Source organism: Elephas maximus, chromosome 1 (assembly GCF_024166365.1).
Source record: "Elephas maximus indicus isolate mEleMax1 chromosome 1, mEleMax1 primary haplotype, whole genome shotgun sequence".
NCBI lineage: Eukaryota > Metazoa > Chordata > Mammalia > Proboscidea > Elephantidae > Elephas > Elephas maximus.
Window position 1 is genome coordinate 60,297,966 of NC_064819.1, and position 23,316 is coordinate 60,321,281.

The 23,316-nt window shown below is 42.1% G+C and overlaps 1 protein-coding gene across 4 annotated transcripts in view; it reads left to right on the forward strand.

The window, feature by feature from the left end:
* JARID2 (jumonji and AT-rich interaction domain containing 2) overlaps nt 1-23,316 on the forward strand; it is a 317,022-nt gene that overhangs the window by 210,555 nt on the left and 83,151 nt on the right. For all 4 annotated transcript variants that reach the window (XM_049884288.1, XM_049884305.1, XM_049884315.1 and 1 more), the window contains one exon: nt 16,432-16,601. In XM_049884288.1, the coding sequence (XP_049740245.1) occupies nt 16,432-16,601 (170 nt within the window). The remainder of the gene's footprint in view (nt 1-16,431; nt 16,602-23,316) is intronic.

The following is a 23,316-nucleotide window of genomic DNA, read 5'->3' on the forward strand; positions in this document are numbered from 1 at the left end:
TGAAACCAAAGCAAGAAAAACCAGGAGGAAAGCAATTGAAAGAAGCAGCTGGGAAAAGTGAGTCATCATCCCTTTTCAAACCCAATAGGTTCCTCAGGGTCTTTTCTGGGAATGAAGCTCGGGTAGCTGCCTTCTGAGGGTATTTTGGGTGTGGGGGTAGGAGGCTGGAATTGTACAGCTGGAAGTGTTCTCTTTACCAGGCTTCTTTATAAATTGCTGGGGATGGAGTGAGAGCACCTCTTCCCATTGTTGATCTGTGGCTGGGAGTGTGGTGTTTGGCAGTATATTGACGCAGTTAAAGATGGATGCCTCTTTGATCAAAGTGAGACCATTAGGACACATTTAGGCAGCAGAATTGAGGAGACTCGTTATAAAGAGATTTGTTATGTCCCTACCCCCAGGGTGCTTGTCACCCGTATCTTTATGAATGTGATTCTGTTTTTGGTCAGTTTGCTGGCAGAAAGCACTGCTGAAGACTGCACTGGGGAAGAATGCCCTTGTTTAGGTTCTGTTTCATCTATTAATTAATGAATTGCAGAGTAGGGAAGGATGTTATTTCCATGTTCTTCAGCATATCCTTGTTTCTGAAGCCCTTTTGAAAATGTGAAAATTTTTCTCCTTATCATACCCTTTTTAATAGCTCCTCAGAAACCCTGGTAGCGTAGTGGTTAAGTGCTATGGCTGCCAACCAAAAGGTCCGCAATTCGAATGCACCAGGCGCTCCTTGGAAACTCTGTGGGGCAGTTCTGCTTTGTCCTATAGGGTCGCTATGAGTCGGAACCAACTCAATGACAATGGTTTTTTTTTTTTTTTTTGGTAACCCCTTGGCTACATGTTTAGTTGTGGTCCCTACCTACCCCACCCCCCACAAAAAAAAAAAAAGGCGTAGCATCTCTTGAGAATAGCCATGAAGTTAATTTAAGTTCCCCTAGACCAGGTCTCTGGGTGGTGGTGCAAACAGCTAACACGCTTGGCAGCTCTAACGGAAAAGCTGGTGATCTGCTTCCCCAAAAGTCTGCCATCGAAAACACTGTGGAAAACAATTCTACTGGGACACACATGGGGTTGTCTTGAGTCCGGAATTGACTCGATGGCAACTTTTGAATTTTTATTTTTGAATGTTTTCTTGCTTTTTTGCTCAATTGAAATAGCTTGTTTTGATTCTGGTTGGTGGGTAGAATAGGGGAAAACCAGGCAAAACAGATCACAAAGATTGATGCTGCCTAGTGTGAAAGGGACGCACTGAGGCTAGGCTTAAGTCTCCATTTTGCCCATTGCTGTCAAGTCTATTCCGACTTGGAGCAACCCTGTAGGACAGACTACAACTGCCCCATAGGGTCTTGAAGGCTGTAGCTTTTATGGAAGCAGACTGAAACATTTTTTTCCCCTGGAGGTGCTGGTGGGTTTATACCACTGACCTTTGCATTTAAGAATGGAGTGATTTAACCACTGTGCCACCAGGACTCCTTTTGATTATCTTATCTGGACATTTCTGTTGTGTCTTGTGGGCCGCCCCCCCGCCCTCCCCCCCCCGCCCGCCCGCCCCCATGCCATGTAGTGCATAAACCAGACAACACTGAGGCTTTGTAAAGGCACCTAAGAGAGATTTCTGGCTGCAGCTGTCTTTGGAGGGTTTAAGCTGCGCTCAAGGAAACTGACCTTGTGACTTTATCGTTTTCTGTCTACAGACAAGGAAAATGGGCTCAAGCAGTAGGGATTAATGAAGGACTTAATTGAACAGGAAGTCTTTTTCAGGCCAGTGGAGTTGCTGAAGTGATACATATAGCCTGGTTGTTTATCTTGAGTCCTGTTTAAGAGGCTGGGTGTCTTTTCTCGGACATTTCCTGAGGCTTAATGGGGATCAGACATTGTCAAGGAGTTTAAATGCATGGTGGGAAAGGGGTGCCTCAGCAGTGGGTGAGAAGGAGGGCTTTTTCGGAATTTCTCATACCCTAAATTCACGTGGGACTATCTGCTATTGATTTTGCTCAAATCCACAAAATGTCTGTTGAGCTACTTTTACTGTATCGCTGCAAATGGAAATACAGTGTCCCTGGGAAGGACCTCTAAGTCACAAGGTGGCTGGAGTCTTCATCCTATTACCAGCAATTCTGTACCTTCAGCCAGGGGTTTCACTGGTTGAATGGTTGTAATTTGGCATCAGGGCCCCTTGTGAATCAGAGAAAGACTTTTCCCTTACGTGATGTATGCAAGGTCTAGTTAGAACACATTCTTGCTGGACCCCTCTGAGGGTTCATACACAATTAATGGCGACCATTCCCTGCAGATGCTCACTGAGTACCTGCCATCTACTGCTGCTGCTGTCAGCAGACATGTCCTCCTCTGTCCATGGAGTGGAAATCTATGAGAGAGCCTGTGCTTTCACATCCCGCGAGAGGAGACTGGCCTGCCAGGTGGCCAATGAGGAAGAGCTGGGAGGAGGTTTTTTGCACTGGGGAAAGGCGTCTTAGGTCATGGAATGGTGATTAAGAACATAAATGACACACAGTATTGTGAGTGAGTCGGAAGGTGTGAGTTGACACATACATGTGTATACACACCCTCAGGTTGGTCTGGTTTAAGAGGGTGTCTTAGGCTGGGTTCTCTAGAGAAGCAAAACCGGTAAAGCATATAAACATATGTAGAGAGAGTTTTATATCAAGGAAACAGCTCAGGTGATTGTAGAGGCTGAAACATCCCAAGTCTGTGTATCAGGATAGAGGCTTCTCTCAATTCACATAGCCGAAGGGGCTGTCGAACCCAAGATCGGCAGGTTCCCAATATCAAGGAATGCCAAGATCTGCAGATAAGCTGATAGCTCAAGTCCCAAGAGCTGGAGGTCAGAGGAACAGGAGGCGGTGCAGGATCCAGAGTGAGCAAAAAAGCCAGAACACCTGCTTATATTTGGATGCAGACCACACCCCCAAGGAAACTCCCTTTCAACTGATTTGACTTCTCACAGCAGATTCAATCATGGGAGGGATCACATATAAACACAGAGAATCATGGCCTGGCCAAGTCCACACACAATCTTAACCATTGCAGAGGGCAGTCAGTTTGGTTTATCTTGGCAATGCCATTTGGAAAGACGTTTCCACTTCTTGGCCTGTAATATAGTTACCCTGTGTAACCTTGAACCTTGATAAAAACTCAAGGTTGTTGAGGGGCTGTTCTAGGCATTGTTGGGAAGGAAGGTGATTTCCAAGGCGTGACCCCGTTTTGCCTACTTTGAATTGATACAGTTTCCTTGGCTTTTATTTAAACTTCTAGGCTACGGATGTGTCTCCTATAAGCTTCCTGGTAGCTGCCAGTGACTCAGAGCCGGAGATTAGCAACTGAGTCTGCAGGATCGTGTGAGCTCCCATTTTCCAGTAGGAGAATGTTCCATTACTCCAGGATCACAAAGCAAAAGCACTAAAAAGGAGGATAATTGCTCTTCTCATATTCATTAGCTATTAGCAGATTCTTTAATTATGATCCTGTTTGTTCATCTTCAGGCAATTGCCATAAAAACCTTTTGTAAACGTTCAGAAAGAGACAATGCATGACTTGTTTTGAATTCTTTTATTACAGAACAAACTTCACTCAGCATTTCAATTGGTGATAGCTTAAGTAACGCCCCATACTTTGAAAATAGCAGATGATGTGTTTCAGCCTAAGAAATAAATCTTCTGTTGCAGCCCCAAAGTAAATACTTTGGGCTCATTCCTGAAGGATTCATGTGTTAGAACCATGGTGTTGAGTTTTAGCATTATCTTTTCCTGTCTTTTCTTGATGGTGGGGGAAGGTGGGACTTCAGACAACCATCCCGTGGATTTTTAGCGCTAGGCATATTTTTTTGGTATGTAAGAAAGCTCTGTTGTGAGGTACCATGTATTTTCCATTTATATTCCCCTCTGTACACGAAGGGAAGTACAGTGATTTGTTTTAAAGCAAGGAACTTTGAGGCATTGAGTCAGTGGAATATGAAAAGGTATTGCTAATAAAGTTCATGTTTCCTTTTCCATTAATAGCGGCTAGTACCACATTTTCGTGCAAGTCCTGAAAATTGATTAATGCTAGGGGCTTGTCATAATTCAGCAAGTCAGAATTCCATTCTCCTCTGGAGTAATCCCAGAGCTCCAGTCTAAAGACTCTGTATTGCCATCTATTGGTGCTTGTTGGCTACTTATGAGCTTTGGAGTGGGCGGGGAAATTGTCCCGGCCTCCTTTTCTGCTTGTTAACCTTCAAGAAAGCATATCTCTGTTAGTGAACTTACCTCTGAGAGTCAGAGGATACAAGAATCTGAAGCCTACACAGGGATCATTCCGGGACTGTTTGGCTTTATGAGTGCTGTCGTGTGCTGAGTGGATATCTACAATCACACCCCCCGCACAACTCAGTCTGGGTTGTTTCTGGTGGGAAGTTTCGGCAGGATTAATTTCTCAGTTGTACTCTTAGAAGGATCCCGCCAGATTTAGGTGTTTCGTGAATGAGCGGCGTAGCATTTTAGGAAGTAATTTCTTCGTATCGCGCCTTTACAAGAAGGAAGTAAAACATGAATCTCTCCTCTTTCACTCAGGGAAAAGCATCATCTTTGCCAGGATTAAAGGAGATTTCTGGCAGTTTGCAAGTGGGTATTGAATAAAGTAAAGTAGAGAATCTGCTAGGGTCTTTTGTTGAAATATTTAAACTTAAATGGGCAGTCCCACTTCAGAGAGGGCGGAAAGGCAGATTAACATTTTAACTGGCTCTTAAAACTCAATGTACCTTAGATAATTTGCTCACACCTTGTACCTGCAGTAACATACTAGGGATTTCTTTGACCAGATTCTTCAGATTCTTCACCTCTGTGTGTTGTTCTCCTGACCTTGTTATCCTTACGTAGTCACTTCTTTTGTAAGATACAGTTTTTGGTCAAGATTACCCTGAAACTGACTGACTTTGTTGGGAAGCGAATTTGCAGCTCTTAGATCTTGGGTTTGGAGTTTGGATCCCTGCTAAGAAGAGGGTTATGCCACCTGGAGGTGGTGGAACAGGAGCTTTGCATAGGTGGTAAACTGTAACAACTGTGACATTTGTGACTGACAGAACAAAAGGGCTTTGTTGGCTCTTCAGTTGTTGATTAATGTTGATCCCTCCCAAATTTGACATGGGTGCTTTCTAGAACACAAAAGAAGTCAATGTCAAAAATTTTCTTGATCATGACGGAGTCATGATTTCCAAGCAGTCTTGGTTCTTTGACATTTCAGGGTGCAGCATAAGATTTTAAAAAACATGATTGAATAATTTTATTAATTGAATCACAAGCTGGATTGCGTATTACTTTAAATTTATGTGAAATGTCACTCATACCTGGTTTATGTCTGCCAAGTAATGTTTTATTTGAGAATAGCTTGTAGATATTTAGTGTTGTTAATAAACTTTGAAGTTCTTTTCTCCTTCATTTCCCATAATTTCCCCTGCTTCAAAAAATGAGTAAGGAAAAGTAAAGGCCCACGTTTCTCTTCTGATGCCTGTCCAGTGCCTGAGTTCTTGTGGGAATATGATTTTTTGTGAGAATTGTGGCATCTTCCCCATGTGGTGGTAGTGTTTGCAGCTCTTGCCTTCTCCCTGGTTTTTTTTGGTAGGCAAAGCTGGTGAGTGTATCTATAAGTAATTACAGTGATGTTCCTAAGGGTTCCTAAGGGCTCTGAAGGAAGTTAGTTATGAGCTTCCCTTCATGAGTGTTTTATTCTTCGCTGAAAGGATTAAGTGTTAGGAAGGGGAAGGGGTTTATTGCTACTATTTAATAGTTTAAAGGAAATAGGAGACAATGTTTTAAAAAGATTATATATATTTAATTTCTGCCTTCTAAAGTGCTAGGCAGTAGACACTTCTCAAAATTTAAAAGTATTTTTCTCTGTTACCTGGCAACCTGTAGTTACAGAGTTGGTGTTGAGGCATCTTTAGCTTAGCAACATAACCAGTTAGGAGATCCTCTGGGCATAGGAAAAAGATCAGTACTTCTCGCATCCCGAATAATGAAATTAGGAAGAGTCCTGGTGGCGCAATGGTTAAGTGTTCTGCTGCTAACCAGGAGGCCAGTGGTTTAAACCCAGTAGGTGATAGCAGGAGGAAAGACCTGGTAATCTGCTCCTGTAAAGATCACAGTCTAGGAAACCTTTTGGGGCAGTTCTACTCTGTCCGTTAGGGTCACTGTGAGTCAGAATCAACTCGGCAGCACAAAACACCACCACCAGCATTTGTTGCCTTAGCGTAAGGTCATAGATGTTTTGAAACTGTGAAACTTTTGGCTAAGTGTTTTAAGCTTTGTGGAATCAATGCTGATACTTTTTACAACAGGATAACATTTCGAAGCCAGATTTGATGGGTAGGTGTATCTACATGATATCTGTATTGTTAATGTACTTTATGAATCCATTTTTAATGAGTTTATTCATTATTCTGAGTATATTAGAAACACTTAACAACAACAGATCCAAAAGGAAAGATTACAGGAATTATTATATTTAACTATCCATCATTTTATAGATATAGTGAGAAATCAGAGAAGCCTGGAATTAGAAGGGGCCTTAGAGTTTTTACCATTTTATAGTCTCCGTCCTTTTTCTTACTTATAAAACCGAGGCCCAGCTTGCTCTGGATGGTGGAGAAAAGCCTAGGGTTTGTGATGCCACTCTTCTTTTCTTTGTACTTACTGACCAAGCAAAACTTTATACAGATTGATCATTAGGGGGCTGAACCAACAAAATGTTCCTTTAGGCAATTCTGGTTATACCAAACTTTAAATGGCTCCCTATGTAATTTAATTAAGGCAAGGGTTGCACGTATTTAATATCCTGTGGTTTTGCATAAACAATTTCATCTGTTTACACGTAACATAAGAAACAAGGCATCAGAACTAATATGGCTGGATCTCCAGAACTACCATACAGCAGGCCTTCTGTGTAGGAAAACCTCTCACGGAGCTAACCGGACTCCCTTTTCTGTCGTCATGTAATGTCCTTGCAGTTTGGAAAAAGTCAGCGGTTACAACTATGGGCACAGAGTGGGGTCGAGTTTAGAAGACTTTAATCTACGGGGAGTACGTCTTGTTTCAGAGGTTAGTACGAGTTGGCCTCTGCTAGCCTCTGGGTTCACTTGAGGATGTGTTTATTTTCTCTTTACTATTCAGGATGTTTACAACCATCCTGGGTGGTGTGCCTGCAACTGCACTCGCATTTGAATTTGGTGGGCAGCTTGCCCCGGGTAGAGGGTATCCCCTCGCCCGACCCCCCACATCCTCTAGAGCACGCACGCAGGGGCACACTCTGGTTTCTTTGAGGCACTGCCAGGTTTGTAGTGTGTGTGTCTGTGGGTAGACTAGAGTGGGTAATTATTCGGGGGATGGAAACACAGGAATTTTTTTTTTTTTTGAATAGGCCTTTCAGTCAGTTGGCAAAGCTTCAGGGCCGGCTCCCACACCAGCACAAAGAGCACAGCTATGCTGGTCATTTTGCATTTGCCAGACAGAAAGTGTCTTATTTTTTGAATGAGCAGACCCTCCCTTCCCACCCATTCCTTGCCCTTTGTTTAGAATGGGGATGTAATCTAAATAATTGGATTTGCTGGCTTATGTTTTTAATATTGGAAAATTAAGTTAATAAAATGGTGCTTTGGCATACACGTCCCTCAACAAGGGACCAGCTGTGCACGTCTTTAAACCGCCTGGCTCCCCTTGCGCCTGCATTCTCCGGCCCAATTGTGTGCATACGCTATGTCCTTCTCGGGTTTGTCAACGATCAGAAATCCTGGACTGAAATGGAATTTAATTAACCTAGAAATTGCTGTTGTGCCATATTTAGGGCTGCCCTAGAGATTGAGTGCACAGATACCAATAAGCTGGTTAATTCTAGACTGTAGATAACCCCAGAGGAAGCCTGCGGAAACAGTGCCACCCTCTTGTGAGGCTTCTAATGGCAGGCTGCCCAGAAGCTTCTATAAATGCATGCTTTTGGAGGGGGTTTGACAGGGAGAGTATTACAAAAAGGGGGGAAAAAAGGGCACATTTGGCTCAGGGCTGCTTTACACTCAGCCTTTCAATTTATTTGTTAACTTTCAAAATAAGGCTAGTGTTTATTTTGGCGTGTTTCATTGTCCCCATAAAGATGATACACTTTTTTCACCTGAAAGTGAAAAATCTTTGAGGATTTACTTGGGCAAATTTTTAAGTGATAAAGCAAAACATTCTTGTGGCTGTGACGTGCGATCGAACCCCAAAGAGAGGAGGTTTTGGGAGGTCAGGAGCAAAAGACCGTCTTTTCTATAACTCTAGGGAGTAGGAGGGTACAGAGGAAGATAGGGACCTTTTGTCCCTCTCGGTTAATTTTGAAGGAGACCTGGTGGCACAAAGGTGACGTGCTAACCGAAAGGTTGGTGATTTGAACCCACTCAGCAGCTCCATGGGAGAAAGACCTGGCAATCTGCTCCCATAAATATTACAGACTAGAAAACCTAATGAGGCAGTTGACAGTTTTGCTCTGAGTCAGAATCGACTTGATAGTACACAGCAACAGGTTAATTTCTAACAGTTCTTGACACTCACTCTGATTAATCATGCAGCATGGTCTCTGATACGTGGTGATTCTGCTGCACGGGTTTCGTCAGGCACATCCTCCGTGTGGCACGTGGATAGCCATGTGATGGAAGACAATTGAGAGGATCCCACAGGCCACGTGGCGGCTGAGAGCCAGAGGCAGGCTCTGTTTAACTTTTGCTGTACTGTGGTAATGATGGCCTAAGTAAATTCTTAGTAATTAAATCATGACCATGGTGATGGTAGAAATTGTGGCCACGAGTGCAGGTGCTTCGGAAGCGCTTATTAAAAGGCTCCTTAATGAATCTGGGAGTCCCCGTGGGACAGAAATGGTTAAGTGCTCAGCTGCTAACAGAAGGGTTAGCAGTTCGAGTCCACCCAGAGGAGTCTTGGTAGAAAGACCTGGTGATCTGCTTCTGAAAGATGGCAGCCACTGGAACACCCTGTGTGGCACTCTTCTACCCTGACACATAAGAATTTGCCGTAAGTCAGGATCAACTGGATGGTAACTGGTTTTGGCAATGAAACTGATTCCTGTCTACCTGTGGTTAATAAAGACTCTTATATCTGGATGCCGAGCAACTTCACCTGGCGTAGAATAGCATTGCCTCTTTCTTTCTAGTACTATTGGGTCTGGTTCAGATACTTCCAGCTGTCTTCCTGGAACTTCGGGATTACCATTCAGCCTGCCTGCCCCTCTGCTCAAAAAAAAAAAAAAAAAAAAAGTGATGTCTAAGTAGCAAATGATGTATAGTGTAACTCATGAACAGTACAGCAGTGTGTTACACTCACTGTTCCTTCTGTGGAGGGCTTGTGCTCTGTTCGTGGTAACACCTACATGCAGAAACCAGCCATACAGAGGAGACTGCAGTGGAGAGTATAAATTCCTATTGAAGTCTTTGGAATGATACTTTTTTTTTTCCTTTTTAAATTTCTGGTTCTTCAGTGGCATTTATGACATGCCCTAGAGATGTAATCACTCATTCTCTCACCAGATACTTAGGAAACTTAGAGGTTGTGCAAGGATAAGCAGCTGCGGCTGCCTGTGTGCAGTGGGGAGAGAAGGAGGTACACAAGTGAGCAGTCAGGTAACAAGATCATATCCACGTTAAGTTCTGTGAAGGTGAGCAAAAGGGCAGAGGCATGGAATTGGGTTTGAGATGTGCGTCTTGGATGGTTACCACTTCAAGGTGGTCACCTCTCTCTGAGGAGGTGATTTGGGCAGTCATGGAAGAAGTGTCCTCTATAAATGTGACAGGGCTGGAATGTTCCCCTCCCTTATCTTGGCTTGGGTGGTGAGAAGGAGCTAGCCATGGCAAGATAAAGAGGAAGATGGGGAGGTGCATTCCAGATGGAGGGAACGCCAGGAATAAAGTCCTTATTTTGTAAATAATAAAGGCTGATAAATTATAATTTATATAGAAAGGCGGTGGTTTGTAACAGATTTTCATAATAAAGGAAATTATGTTATAAATGGTAAATTATAAATAATAGAGACAAAGAATCAAGGTTCCGTTTGACGATTCCTTCAACATTTGTTGTAGGAGTAATATAAGAAATGGGCATTTCTTTCTAGAATGATGCTCTGTGGAATTAGGTCAGTAAATTGATTTTTAAAAATAATTTATTGTGATAAGCTACATTTAACAAAATTTGCCATTTTGCTGTGGTATTAGCAACATCCACAATGTTTCACAGCCATCACCATTACTTATTTCCAGAACTTAAACCACCTCCAACAGAAGCTGTGTACCCAGTAAGGAGTAACTCCTCACTCTCCTTTCCCAAGTCGCTGGCAGTGGATAAGGGTTTCAGTGTCTTCACGGTTTTCCAGAGTACTTGTTATTTCCTGTTTGTTTTGTAGCCATCCTAGTAGGTGTGAAGGCTGTCTCATTGTTATTTTGATTTGCATTTCCGTAATATCTAATTGGAAATACTGGTGGGATAGTGGTTAAGAGGTAGGGCTGCTAACCAAAAGATCAGCAGTTTGAATCCACCAGGTGCTCCTTGGAAACTCTGTGGGGCAGTTCTCCTCTGTCCTGTAGGGTCTGTATGAGTCGAAATTGACTCGTCGTCGGCAGTGGGTTTGTTTTTTTCTTAAATGTCTGTTGGTGATGAGTATCTTTTCATGTGTTTCTTAGTCATTTGCACGTCTTCCTTGGAAAAATGTCTTTCCAGTCTTCTACCCATTTTTAGATCGTATTGTCTTTTTGCGGGTGAGTTTTAGGCGTTCTTTATATATTTTGGACACTAAACCCTTATCAGATAGATGGTTACCAAATATTTCCTGCCATGTTTTCACTTTTTTGATAATGTCCTTTGATGCACAAAAGCTTTAATTTTGATGAAGTCGAACTTTTTTTTGTTGTTGTCGTTGCTTGTGCTTTTGGCGTTGTATCGAAAAATCCAATGTCAAAACTGAGACCGTGAAGATTTCCCATGAGGTTTAATACTAAGAGTTTTATGATTGTAGCTCTTCTATTTAGGCTGTTGACCCCTTTTTCATACATGGTGTGAGGTAAGGGTCCAGCTTCATTCTTTGTACGTGGGGAAATTCAGTTTTCCCAGAACCATTTGCCGAAGAGAAGTAAATTGGCTTTTTAGCATTTTATTTCGTCATTTTTCGGATGTTTTAAATTGAATGCAGTTCACAAATGCAATTTACACAAGCCGGTTGGATTTTTGGGCCACAGGCTCTTGAACCCAGGAGTTAGTTTACAGAGTAGGAGGCAAGGTTTGCCTCACCTCCCACATGACAGAGAAGACTCTGCTCTGGAATCCTGGGTTTTGCCATCCAAGCTATGTGGCTCTAGGCAGGTCTCATACTTCCATCTTCTTACTAAAGAGTCCTCAAAAAAATTAAAGCCAATAGCTTTTAATATATACCCATAACACTTAAATGGAGTAGTCACCTGTTGTCTCGTGAGCTTGCCGTTTTAATATTTTAGGGCTTTGATTCACGTACACACGTTTACACCGTTGAAGGTGTGTGAAATTGATGTCCTGCCTGGAGACAACTCCCCTTCTCTCTCCCCCACTGCCCTCAACTCCAGATTTCACCACTCCGTAAATGAAGTATTAGCCTCTCAATACATTGATTCATTTCCTCTCACTTGATTTACCAAGTTGGCTTTATTTTGATCTGTTTAATTGGTTTCATTGGCATAAGAGTATACCTGGAGTTCCTGGAATTAAGGAGTCTTATGTGAGGGAAAATCCTTTCTTGACCAATTATATTAAGTATGTTAACAAGCCACAAATATGGAAATAAAATCATGCTCAAGTAGCCCCTGTAATTTGTTTGAGGGAAAACACCTTTTATGCAACTTTTCTTCCTATTACTCGGAGGCAGTAACGGCAACCCTAGCCAAAATCAAAGCCAGACGGCTCTAGAGGCCCCACATTCTCAGTGTCGCCTACCCCTATGATGATTCTTAGCCTCTCTTTAACAACCATTTGCCATCAAGTCTTTCTGACTCATGGCAACTTCATATGTGTCAAAATAGAATGGTGCTCCATAGAGCCTTTAATGACTGAGTTTTTGGCAGCAGATCACCAGGCCTTTCTTCCTGGGTGCCTCTAGGTACACTTCACCACCACCCTTTCAGTTGGCAGCTGAGTGCATCAACCAGGGGCTCTGACCCTCTCTTAGTTTGAATGATAGTTTCATTTTAAAGGATTTTTCTCTAATAATGGAAGATTTTGTTTTTCCATTAAAATGTCAGCTGATGGAAGAGGCAAATGCTGCAGCAGGTGGATACGCCGTCTAGCCTAGTTGATCTGTTTTTAGAGCATACCAGCATACCATCTGAGAGCACCTCCTTCTTCTTTGCTTGGTTGTCCTGATTCGCCCTTCCCCTCCACGTCATATGTTAACCTGCCTCTTCAGCCCCCACTATCTCCAGGTGCAGAATTTCCCCTTTTCAATACTTCTGTACACGCCCCCCTCCTTTTTTTTTTTTTTTTTCTCTCTCTGATTTTAGATAACACACATCCATTTCCTTGCAAGTAACATTCTGGAATGAACCAACCTGTCCCTGAAACACACCTGCCTGATAATAGTGCTTACTCCGAGGATTTGGCTCTAAGATGTGTCATTCAAGCCCCTCTGTCCTATGGGGCCAGTAAACCAAAGTCAATACCTTTTGAATCCTCATGGGTCCCTGCAGGATGAAAAGCCAAACTGCAGACCTGCCCTTTGTGGACAGCACAGCTTCTTCTGGCCTCTCGAAAGAAGATACTGGCTTCTCTTGTTCTTCAGTTCCTGGTTTCCTCCGGGTCTCAAAAAATACTGAATCATTTGGGAGCTTGGCTCTGAGGGGTAATTTATTTTGCTGCTACTTTTTAATCTGTTATTGCCTTATTTTTCATGGTCTCACTGGGGAAGTCGTCAGGCACAGAGTGGCTTGTATTTGAACAGTGGTAGAAGTAGTTTATCTTCAAGGTCCTGAAATTGTAAAATATCTTTAGAGTATACCACTCTGTCATCTGTGCGTCATCTGTGTTTGTGTGTTTGTTTTTCCATTATGGCTGCACAGTCTTTTCATAATGTGTGGCATTTGTTGTTGCTGACTTTTGAGAAAGCAATAAACACTTAACATCCTGTTCACATGCAGGCAATATTTCTCTAAAATTCCTGCAATACTCAGACGGTGATTTGTGCTCATTTAAATGGAGGTGTACACATTATGAAATATGCAAGTAGAAAAATTAACATTGGGTTTTCTTTTGTTTTGAAAACGGGATCGGGGGATTGTTGGTAAGCAGAAGCCTTGTTGGAAAAGGAGAATAGTTCTTTGGGGTGGTTCACCCTAAAGGTGGTATTGTATTGCTGTGTGTGGTGTTGGCACGTGGTTGGATTTTCTATAGTTTTGTTTGTCCTCTGAAGAGGTGCGCTTAAGGTGAACTGCTGCCTGGAGCCAGTGAGGTTAGTGCAGAAATTGAGAGTGAGCATTGAGAAACTTAAAGCAGTTTGACAGAGTGGTTTTATGTCTGCTGAAATTCTTAATAAATTTGGGCTTGTATTTTATTTCTTGGAATTTATTGTGCTTGTGCTTTAAAAAGACATTTGTAACAACAGATAGAAAATTTGAAGGAGGGGAAAAAAAACCCATCCTCATTTCAGATAGGTTGAGAAGCACCGTACACTACTGTTATTGATTCTTCAGTTCTGCCCGGCCCCGGCCACTCCTGGCCTTAGTCGCTTTCGCAGCACACACTTTCTGGTGTGTCTCTTATTGTATATACACAGGTAGTTGTCTGCCAAAAAGAGATCTTTGTTCTTCAAAACCAGGAGATAGTGGCATTGCCTTACTTCTTAAAACATTTGGGAATTTTTATGAAACTTTTTAAGCTTTCTACTGACTAAGACCTTGCTATAGTAACTGTTTGCCTTTGGTTTTTCCTGGGTACTGATGTGCTTTTTTGGAAACCCTGGTGGTGTAGTTGTTAAGAGCTACGGCTGCTAACCAAAAAGGTCAGCAGTTCAAAGCCACCGGGCACTCCTTGGAAACTCTATGGGGCAGTTCTACTCTGTCCAGTAGGGTTGCTGTGAGTCAAAACTGACTCAGCAGCAGTGGGTTTTTTTTTTAAATGTGTTTTTGATTAGCTTTCATGGTCATAGATTTTTAAAAAAAAGACTCTAGATTGCCCAGTAAGTACCTTAAGTAGCCATGCTTTCTCTTTTCTGATTTAATGTCCTATATATGTGAGGGAATATGACCTCATGTATAAATCATAGTATTGTTGTTTTTGGTTGTGTAAGCAGAGATTGGTCATAAAGCAAGGGGTTTAAGGTTAATGTGAGAGATAAGTTGACTCAAGGAAACATTTTTTATTAATTAATCAAGGAAAGAAAATATAAACGTCTGGTAACATGGTGGCATTTATCTTTTTTGCGGGGGAGAGGTTGGCGTTAAATTCACTAGAGGTGCTAATTTTTACCAAGTAGAAAACTGTGTATGTGTCTTTTTTGGTGTAATATTTGTTAAATATTAGAATGTTATTTTAAAATATGGTATTTTGGACATGAGCTGTGTGTTAGGGACTATGCTTCTGATTTTACGTAATCTCTACTACCAATGATAATATCAGGGGAGGTGTTTTTGTGCTTTACAAATATATCTGATTTGTTCTTACTTTTTACATAATATTCATATTCAAAGAAACCTTGAGAGGGAGGGGTGGTGTTCTCAGTCCCACACAGTGATTGATGCTCATTTGAGATTCTAGTCAGATCCTGAAGCCCTTTTTCATGAGGTTGTGTCTTGCTTCTTTGTTCTTCCCTGTACCTTCGAATAATATTTCTTTAGCAGTTGTATAAGCAGGGCTTGATAGATGGTATAAAACAGCACACAAGCAAGTTCTCACCCTTAAAATGCTTCCTGCTCTGAAAAGAACCGAACCCTCTATAGTTAAAGGAAGAGCAAATATGACACAATTCATGTCGATTTATGTCAGGCTGGTTATACATAAAGTAAAATAGATTAGTGTATTTACTAGGATAGAGAAAGGAGAATTCACCGTTGGCTACCGTATTAGGAAAGAAGCCTTTGCCAGACTCATTAGGATTCGTATTGGTAGAAAGGGATGTTTGACACATAAGATTTCGTAGATCAAAGGTGTTTAGTTATGGAACTCTTAAGTTGTGCTTTGTAGATAGCAGATGGATAAGGTAGGTGGTTAATATCTGTGTAGGATGAGGAAGGATTATGATAGGGAAGAGGCCAGAATGGTAGGTTCAGGCCAGTTTTTCTAATTCCAAACTAAGGACTACTGGATTTAACTTAATCCCCAATTAAGGACTTTTTCCATAGGCAGAGAAGACCCATTGCTGTGAAGTTAATTCCTACTCATGTCAACTCCATGTATTACAGAATAGAACTGCTCCATAGGGCTTTCTCGGCTGTAATTTTTTCAGAAAGAGTCCGTGGGTGGTGCAGATGGTTAAGCCTTGACTACTAGCTGAAAAGTTGGCAGTTCAAACTTACCCAGAGGTGCCTTGGAAGACAGGCCTGGCAATCTACTTCTGAAAAGTCACAGCCTTGAAAACCCTATGGAGTAGTTGTGCTCTGTATACATGGTGTCCCCGTGAGTGCGAGGAGACCTGATAGCAACTAATAGCAATCTTTATGGAAGCACCTCTCCAGGACTTTCTTCCGTGTAGCTGCTGGGTGGGTTTGAACAACCAACCTTTAAGTTAGCATTCAATTACAACCTGCTTTCATCTACCAGAGACCTTCTATAGGCAAAGGGTAACTGATAATTTGAAGGGAGAATATAGAGATGTATTTGTGTGTGTGTGTGTTACAGGCTTTAATTATTGTGGCAAACTTCTGTGGCTGAACTGGAGTCAGAAGAGAGTAGAGGCAGAGAGACTACTTCATTTGGGATAGAAGACTGGGATGGTGATGTATAGACAGGCGAAGGTGAACTGAGTGTAGGAATGGCCAGTATGAAGGAAATTGTGTGTGTAGTTGTGACAGTATCAGATTAAAGCATAAAAGACTGTATAAATGTGGCAGTATGATTTTTCTTTACAATTATTGCGGGCTGAGTTAAAAGTACCAAAGTGTCTAATCCAGTATGGTCAAACATTGAAATGTCTGAAATACACAGGCCTGTGTTTAGTTTGTGCACATGTATATACGTGCGTATATACACCTTCATGGCACATATTTCATATCAAAGCCCGTTCACCAAATTTATTGCAGTCTGTGGTCTATGAGCATGTGAGAGAATGAGAACTTTAATAGAAAGTAGTAGTTGAAATAGGGTCTTCTTTGCCCTCTGTGTCGTGGTTTTATTGGTACACATAGGTCTATATTTTCTGATCTCTCTCTAATCTATTTTTAATCTTCTTTTGTTTTTACAGGCCCAGGCTGCAAGCACAAAGGAAGTTTGCTCAATCTCAGCCGAATAGTCCCAGCACAACTCCAGTAAAGATAGTGGAGCCATTGCTACCCCCTCCAGCTACTCAAATCTCTGACCTCTCTAAAAGGAAGCCTAAGACAGAAGATTTTCTTACCTTTCTCTGCCTTCGAGGTAAGGCTGCATCATGAGTTAGTTTGGGGGGAACAGCCTTACTGAACAAAGAAGGAATAAAACCGTACACATGGAATAGATGTTTGCTTTGGTACATCTTTTAAATCTTCTGCCTGGTTCGAGGGAGAATTTAAAGTGAGAAACCTTACCTTATCGGTGGGGTCTTTAAACCAGCTGTATGTTTGAGACTTCATATTTTCTCCTCCCTTTTTCATACAACTCTTAAATCCCCCTTCTTGGCATACCTCAACACATGGATACAGAGATCCTACTTTCCTATTAGGGCACTGCTTAGTTTTAATTTTTATAATTAAACTTTTCCCTCCTTACGCCCTCACATCACCCTCCTACCCCATCCAATCATCACACACAGGCGTTACCAAATCAAATTGCGTTTTCTAATTTTCTTTTGGTAGGGAAGGTGTAGGTGGATTGAAGTCTCCTTTCTTCATACTTTGTAAGGTCTGCACAGAAAGCCACACTGACGGAGGCTTCAGTGTTCTGCCGGGCCGCTAATAGCTAAAGACACATAGGACAGTAACACCTGTGAAAGCTGGAACCTGTTAGAGATGGAAAACTAAAAAAAATTTTCCAATAATAGAGAGCAATAGAAAAGCACTCTGTCAAAGGCAGAAAACTTGCGAGACCAGGAAAAAGAAGCTAGTCCTGTTGAGTTCCAGCACTCAGGTTTCACTGTAGTAATAGTTTCTAAGGATAGTTAATAATGAAAATATTGGTCCATGTATGTGAACCAGACAGTGAACGGAGTGCACATCGTGTGTAACACTTTGTGGTAATGGATACATTTCAATTTAAACGGACTTATTTGGGGAAATGTTGATTAGAATAAGTTTTGTAACACTTATGAGGGAAGAACACACAAAATTGATGAAGAGATTGGGAGCCTCCTGTAGGGCAAATGATAGAAGGAGAGAGTGTCTGGGAAATTTACTCCTACCTTCATTTGTAGCTGAAATATACTAGGGACTTGACCCAGAGTATTCACCTCTCTTACTGTTCCTCCTGTCCCTTCTCGATCCTGAGGTTTGTGAAATGAGAGTCACTGTTGACTTAGAAAAAATCGTTTTCTTGTGAGATCACTAAAAGCCTAAAATGTCAGGTAATTTGTACGATATCGTCATGTCCTTGGGAATCCAGTGTATCTGATGGCCTTAGAAGGCATATTTTAATAGGTGATTTGGTTGAGGTAATTAAAACTCGTATTTCGAATTGTAAAAAGGGTGGTACTCAAATAATTTTCTTTCATTTTTAAATTCTGGAAAATAAGGTGTTAAAAATTTTTAATCATAACAGTATTTTATGTCTCTCACGGGTGAGATCGGTGAGTGAGCAGAACGAACAAACTGACAATGCCCTCCCTTTGATCTCCCAGATAAAACCACTGTTAACCAGTTCCTTGTGTGAATATCTTACTAAGCCTTCTATGGAAATGTATAAGACAGATTTTCCCCTGAAATTGTGTTGCATTATGCGTTTGTTTCTGCATCTTAGTTTTCCTACTTGACAGTATCACATAGATGCCTGTTTGTCATACCATCTTAATAGTTTTAACAGTGTCCTGCTTTGTTGATGCTTCGTAATTGATCTGATTCCTTAGTTACATTTAGATATATTTCTAACTTTCTAATACCGGCTGCAGATGATGCATTCAAACCCAAAACTAAACCCACTGCCGTCGAGTCGATTCCAACTCATAGTGACCCTATACCTCAGTTAAATCTTTGCCTCCTCTGAATTCTTTTCAGGCGAAGTTGTCAGTTGGAAATCTGATTACCATTCTTATACCTGCATTCTAGTTCTGTTTCTTTCTTTCTTTCTTTTGGTTCTGCTTACAAACCTAATAGAGCTTGTCAGATCCCCAAACCTAACGTTCAGCATATAGAGCCCAGTCACTTCATCACCCTTGGGTGGCAGCGGGCACTGTACGTGTAAAGAAGGCTGTCTTTAATAAGCTCATTATTTATCAGAAAGAAAGTCTGGCTGCAAAAATAACGAAGGAATCCAATCAGAGACCTGGAAGTGATGTTTGTTGCCAAGGTTTACAGGTCATTTTTCTTTCCAGTCCCCAATTATTACCTTTAATAGTTACTGCTCTAATTTGGAATCTGTTAAAGGCTGAGGGAAAGACAGGGGATGGGCTCCTTTAAACCTTGGTGTTCATTATCCATTAATGAGAGCCTGAGACTATGCCTTCTCCCTGCAACCCATTAGGTACCTTCAACGAAAACCTTGAAAAATGACCCTATAGCCGTTTAATACCGGGATTAGTGTATATATGTAAACACACCAGGCAGGATTAAAAAGCTTTAGAGATTTTTCAGTCTGTTTTAAAGCTCTCAGAGGCCTATCAGGGAAGTCTGGCAAGGCTCTGCTTCTTCTCTATTTAATATCATGACCTAAAATTTCTAAAGGGAAGGAGAACGGCATGAATAGCACGGGCGTGCCCAAAGTGTCTGCCTGCAGTGTATTTATCTTTAAATAGCTGCTTTGGAGGGGTCCCGCATGTCTCTTGCCAGAGGCATAATTAGTATCTTTCACTAGTCCATGCGGAGGGGAGGGTATGTGCCCTGTGCAGAGTGATTCGTCCCAGTGCTTTATTTCCTGTCACCAGCATTGTTACTCTTAATGAGTTCTGTCTTCTTCTCTTTGTTCTGACTTTGATTATTAACAGATTAAAAAGTTTGACGCAGCAGAGCAGTGGCAGGTTCAATGATTCTCTTATTTACATTTTTCCCTTTATGGGGCATTGCAAACTAGGGGGATTCCCAAAGGGGATTCCTGAAGCGTGTACACCTACACACAGCTCATTCTTCTTACCGTGGGTTAACAGTCCAGCTGGGTAAAGACCTGTGTTGGAGAATTCCTAGCAGTTGGCCTTACAGGATCCTCAGTGATCAGCTGTCATTCAATTGCTAATTAATTTAGCAGACCTTTCTCTTACGCTTTTTACACACTAAAACCAAAACCAAACTGAATCCCTTGCCATCTAGTCCATTTCAACTCATAGCAACCCAATAGGACAGAGTAGTTTCCAAAGAGCAGCTGGTGGATTCAAACTGCTGACCTTTTGCCACCAGGCCTAGACACTGAGAAAACAGAGATTGGAAGCAGGAAAGCTGGATCAGTGTGGTAGGTGAAGTTGACAGTCACAAAATACTGCGTGAAAATACCAAATGTAGATGTGGGGACCAAATATGTTCAGGAAAGAAAGGGACTCTTCCTAGGTTGCCTGCCATGACCATGGGGAAAGGAAGTGACATTTGAGCTGGGGTTAGTAGGGCGTATTAGGAACGTTTTCAGAAAGGGCTGGGACTGGGAAGAAGTTTTACAGAAGCCCCTGTCATGGCATAGAAGGGTAATGGATTGGTACTGGGGTTTGTGGTATGGAGGGCCAGGAGATAAAAGCAAGGGAGTTTAAAAAAAAAAAACATGACTCTGACAGATGTTGAGCCCCTGTGTCAGGATAGAACTGAGCTCCATAGGGCTTTCATTGGCTGATTTTTCAGAAGTAGATCACCAGGCCATTCTGTTGAGGCATCTCTGTGTGGACTCAAACTTACAGCCCTTCGGTATAGCAGCTGAGCAAGTTAACCATCTGCACTACCCAGGGACTCATAAAGCACTATTAGAATGTGTCATATTCTGTGAGCCCTGGGCTACATACAAGAGCACCACTGAGGCTTCATATGCATGGGGTTTAGAGATACAGCCTTGGAGCTGTGTTCAGAGTGGATTGAGGTGGTAGGTGGCCTTCTCAGGGCTTGGGAGCACAGCCAGGAGGCTGAAGTCTGGCAGACTGTGGGTAGATGACTTACATTGCTCTCAGTCTCAGCTTTCTCGTTGTAAAATGGGTATTCTAGTGTCTGTAGCACACAGCTACCATGGAGTTAAAGTTAATGGTATAAAACAGGCCCAGAATGGGGCCTGATGTAGTCATATATTGACATTTTCCCAGTGAGTTCGGGCAGAAGTGGGCAGAGGGAGTGGAAAGCTTTTGATTTTAAAAGGGATTTAGGAGGGACAATCTAAAAGACTGGCTGGGGGTGGGGAGGCCTTCAGGTAACAGACAAGACAGCCTGCCCGTGGAGTTTGCCCGAAAGATATTTGCTGGCCTTCTTGGCACACAGTGCTTTCTTTGATGTAGTACTGGCCTTCAGTATTGGGGACAGTGGATTCTAAGTAGGGCAAATGCAAAAGCCTGGGGTGATTTTGAGGTCACAGAATGAAAGGGGATTAACCTGCCAGAAAGCAATTAAATAATCCCCCAATTGCAAGGAACACTATGGTGCTAATAATGAACTTCCTTGAGCAAAATGGGAATACTTTTTATTATAGAAACTCTTTGGGGAAGAAGGCACACTATCACAGCGGTACACAACTTTTTTTGATGGTCCCTTCTGAGAGCTGTTGCATCTTAATTTTGAGAACGGTAGTGTTGAAAATATGATCCAAAATAGTATGATTGTTGCCTCCAGGGTTTCAGTAACCAGACTCTTTTCTCCAAATTGCACCAGCCTTAACGTTTTCCACTCGAGTCTGTGTTACTCGGCTCACTTCTGCTGAGCAAGCAATTTGTTTCCTAGCAGTTTATCAGTCTAGTTATGAAGAAATATGAAACCTCAAAATTCTTAAGCTCTGAGGAGGGGGTGGATGGGTCCCTTTTAATTGCTCTGTGACTTTGACCGCTGGTTAAGACTCCGAAGCATTTCGCTCACAGGACTGGCCCTTCTCCAGCCCTCACTGTGGGATCCATCCGGCCTCTGACCACGCTTTGCCCGCCCTGAAGGTGAAGCAGGCTCCCAGTGGCTGCTGGCACAGATTCAGTAGTACTTCTCAGAATCGTTGCTGGCCCCTCCTTAATTTCTGTCCTTTTTGAGATTCATTTAGAGAGGTTATTGTTAGGTACCATCCATTTGGTTCCAGCTTACACTGACCCCATGTACAACAGAACACTGCCCAGTCCTGCACCATCCTCACAGTCCTTGCTGTGTTTGAGCCCATTGTTGCAGCCGCTGTGTCAGTCCGTATCCTTGAGAGCCTTCCTCATTTTCGCTGACATGCTACTTTATCAAGCATGATGTCCTTCTCCAGGGACTGATCCCTCCTGATAACATTTCTGGAGTATATGAGGTGAAATCTTACCTTCCTTGCTTTCAAGGAGCATTCTGGCTGTACTTCTTCTAAGACAGATTTGTTCATCCTTTTGGCAGTCCATGGTGTATTCAGTATTCCTCACCGGTACCATAATTCAAAGGTGCCAATTCTTCTCTGCTTCCTTATTCATTGTCATGGTTTCACATGAATATGAGGTGTCTGAAAATGCTATGGCATGGGTCAGGTGCACATTAGTCTTCAAGGTGGCACCTTTGCTTTTTAACACTTTAAAGAGGTCTTTTGCAGCAGAGTTGCCCATTGCAATACATTGTTTGATATCTTGACTGCAGCTTCCATGGGTGTTGATTGTGGATCCAAGTAAAATGAAATCCTTGACAACTTCAGTCTTTTCTCCGTTTATCAGGATGTTGCTTATGGATCCATTTGTGGGGATTTTTTTTTTTTTAATGTTGAGGTGTAATCTGTATTGAAAGCTGTAGTCTTTGGTCTTCATTATTAAGTGCTTTAAGTTCTCATTGTTTTTAGTAAGCAAGGTTGTGTCATCTGTATATGGCAGGTTGTTAATGAGTCTTCCACCAATCCTGATGTTCTTCTTCATATAGTCCAGCTTCTCGGATTGTTTGCTCAGCATGCAGATTGAATAGGTATGGTGAAAGGATACAACAACCCTGATGAAATCCTTTCTTGATTTTAAATCATGCAGTATCCGCTTGTTCTGTTTGAACAACTGCCTCTTTGTCTGCGTAAAGGTTCCTCATGAACACGATTGTTTTAGAATTCCCATTCTTTGAAATGTTATCCATACAGTCAAATGCCTTTGTGTAATCAATAAAACAACAGGGAAACATCTTTCTGGTACTCTCTGCTTTCAGGCAAGATGCATATAACATAAGCAATGATATTGGTTGTTCCCTGTCCACTTCTGAATCTGGCTTAAATTCCTGGCAGTCCCTGTTGATGTACTGCTACAATCGTTTTTGAATTATCTTCAGCAAAGTTTTACCTGCATGTGATATTTATGGCATTGTTACATAATTTCTGCATTCTGTTGGATCACTTTTATTTGGAATGGGCACAAATGCAGATCTCTTTCAGGTGGTGGGCAGTTCGCTGTCTTCCAGATTTCTTCGCATAGATGAGCACCTCCAGCACTGCAGCCGTTTGTTGAAACATCTCAATTGCTGTTCTGTCAATCCTTGGAGACTGTTCCCTGCCACTGCCTTCAGCACAGCTTGGACTGCTTTCTTCTGTACAGCTGGTTCTTGATCATGTGCTGCCTCCTGAAATGGTTGAAACTCGACCAGTTATGTTTGATACAGCGACTCTGTATTCCTTCTGTCTTGTTTCGATGCTTTCTGCATTGTTAAATATTTTACCCACAGAATCCTTCCGTGCTGCAACTCGAAGCTTGAATTTTTGTTCAGTTATTTCAGCTTGCGAAGTGCCGAGCATGTTCTTCCCTAACTCCAGGTCTTTGCACGTTTCATTATAATATTTGTCTTCTTGAGCTGCCCTTCCAGGTCTCCTGTTCAGGTCTTTTACTTCATCATTTCTTCCTTTCAATTTAGCTGCTGTACAT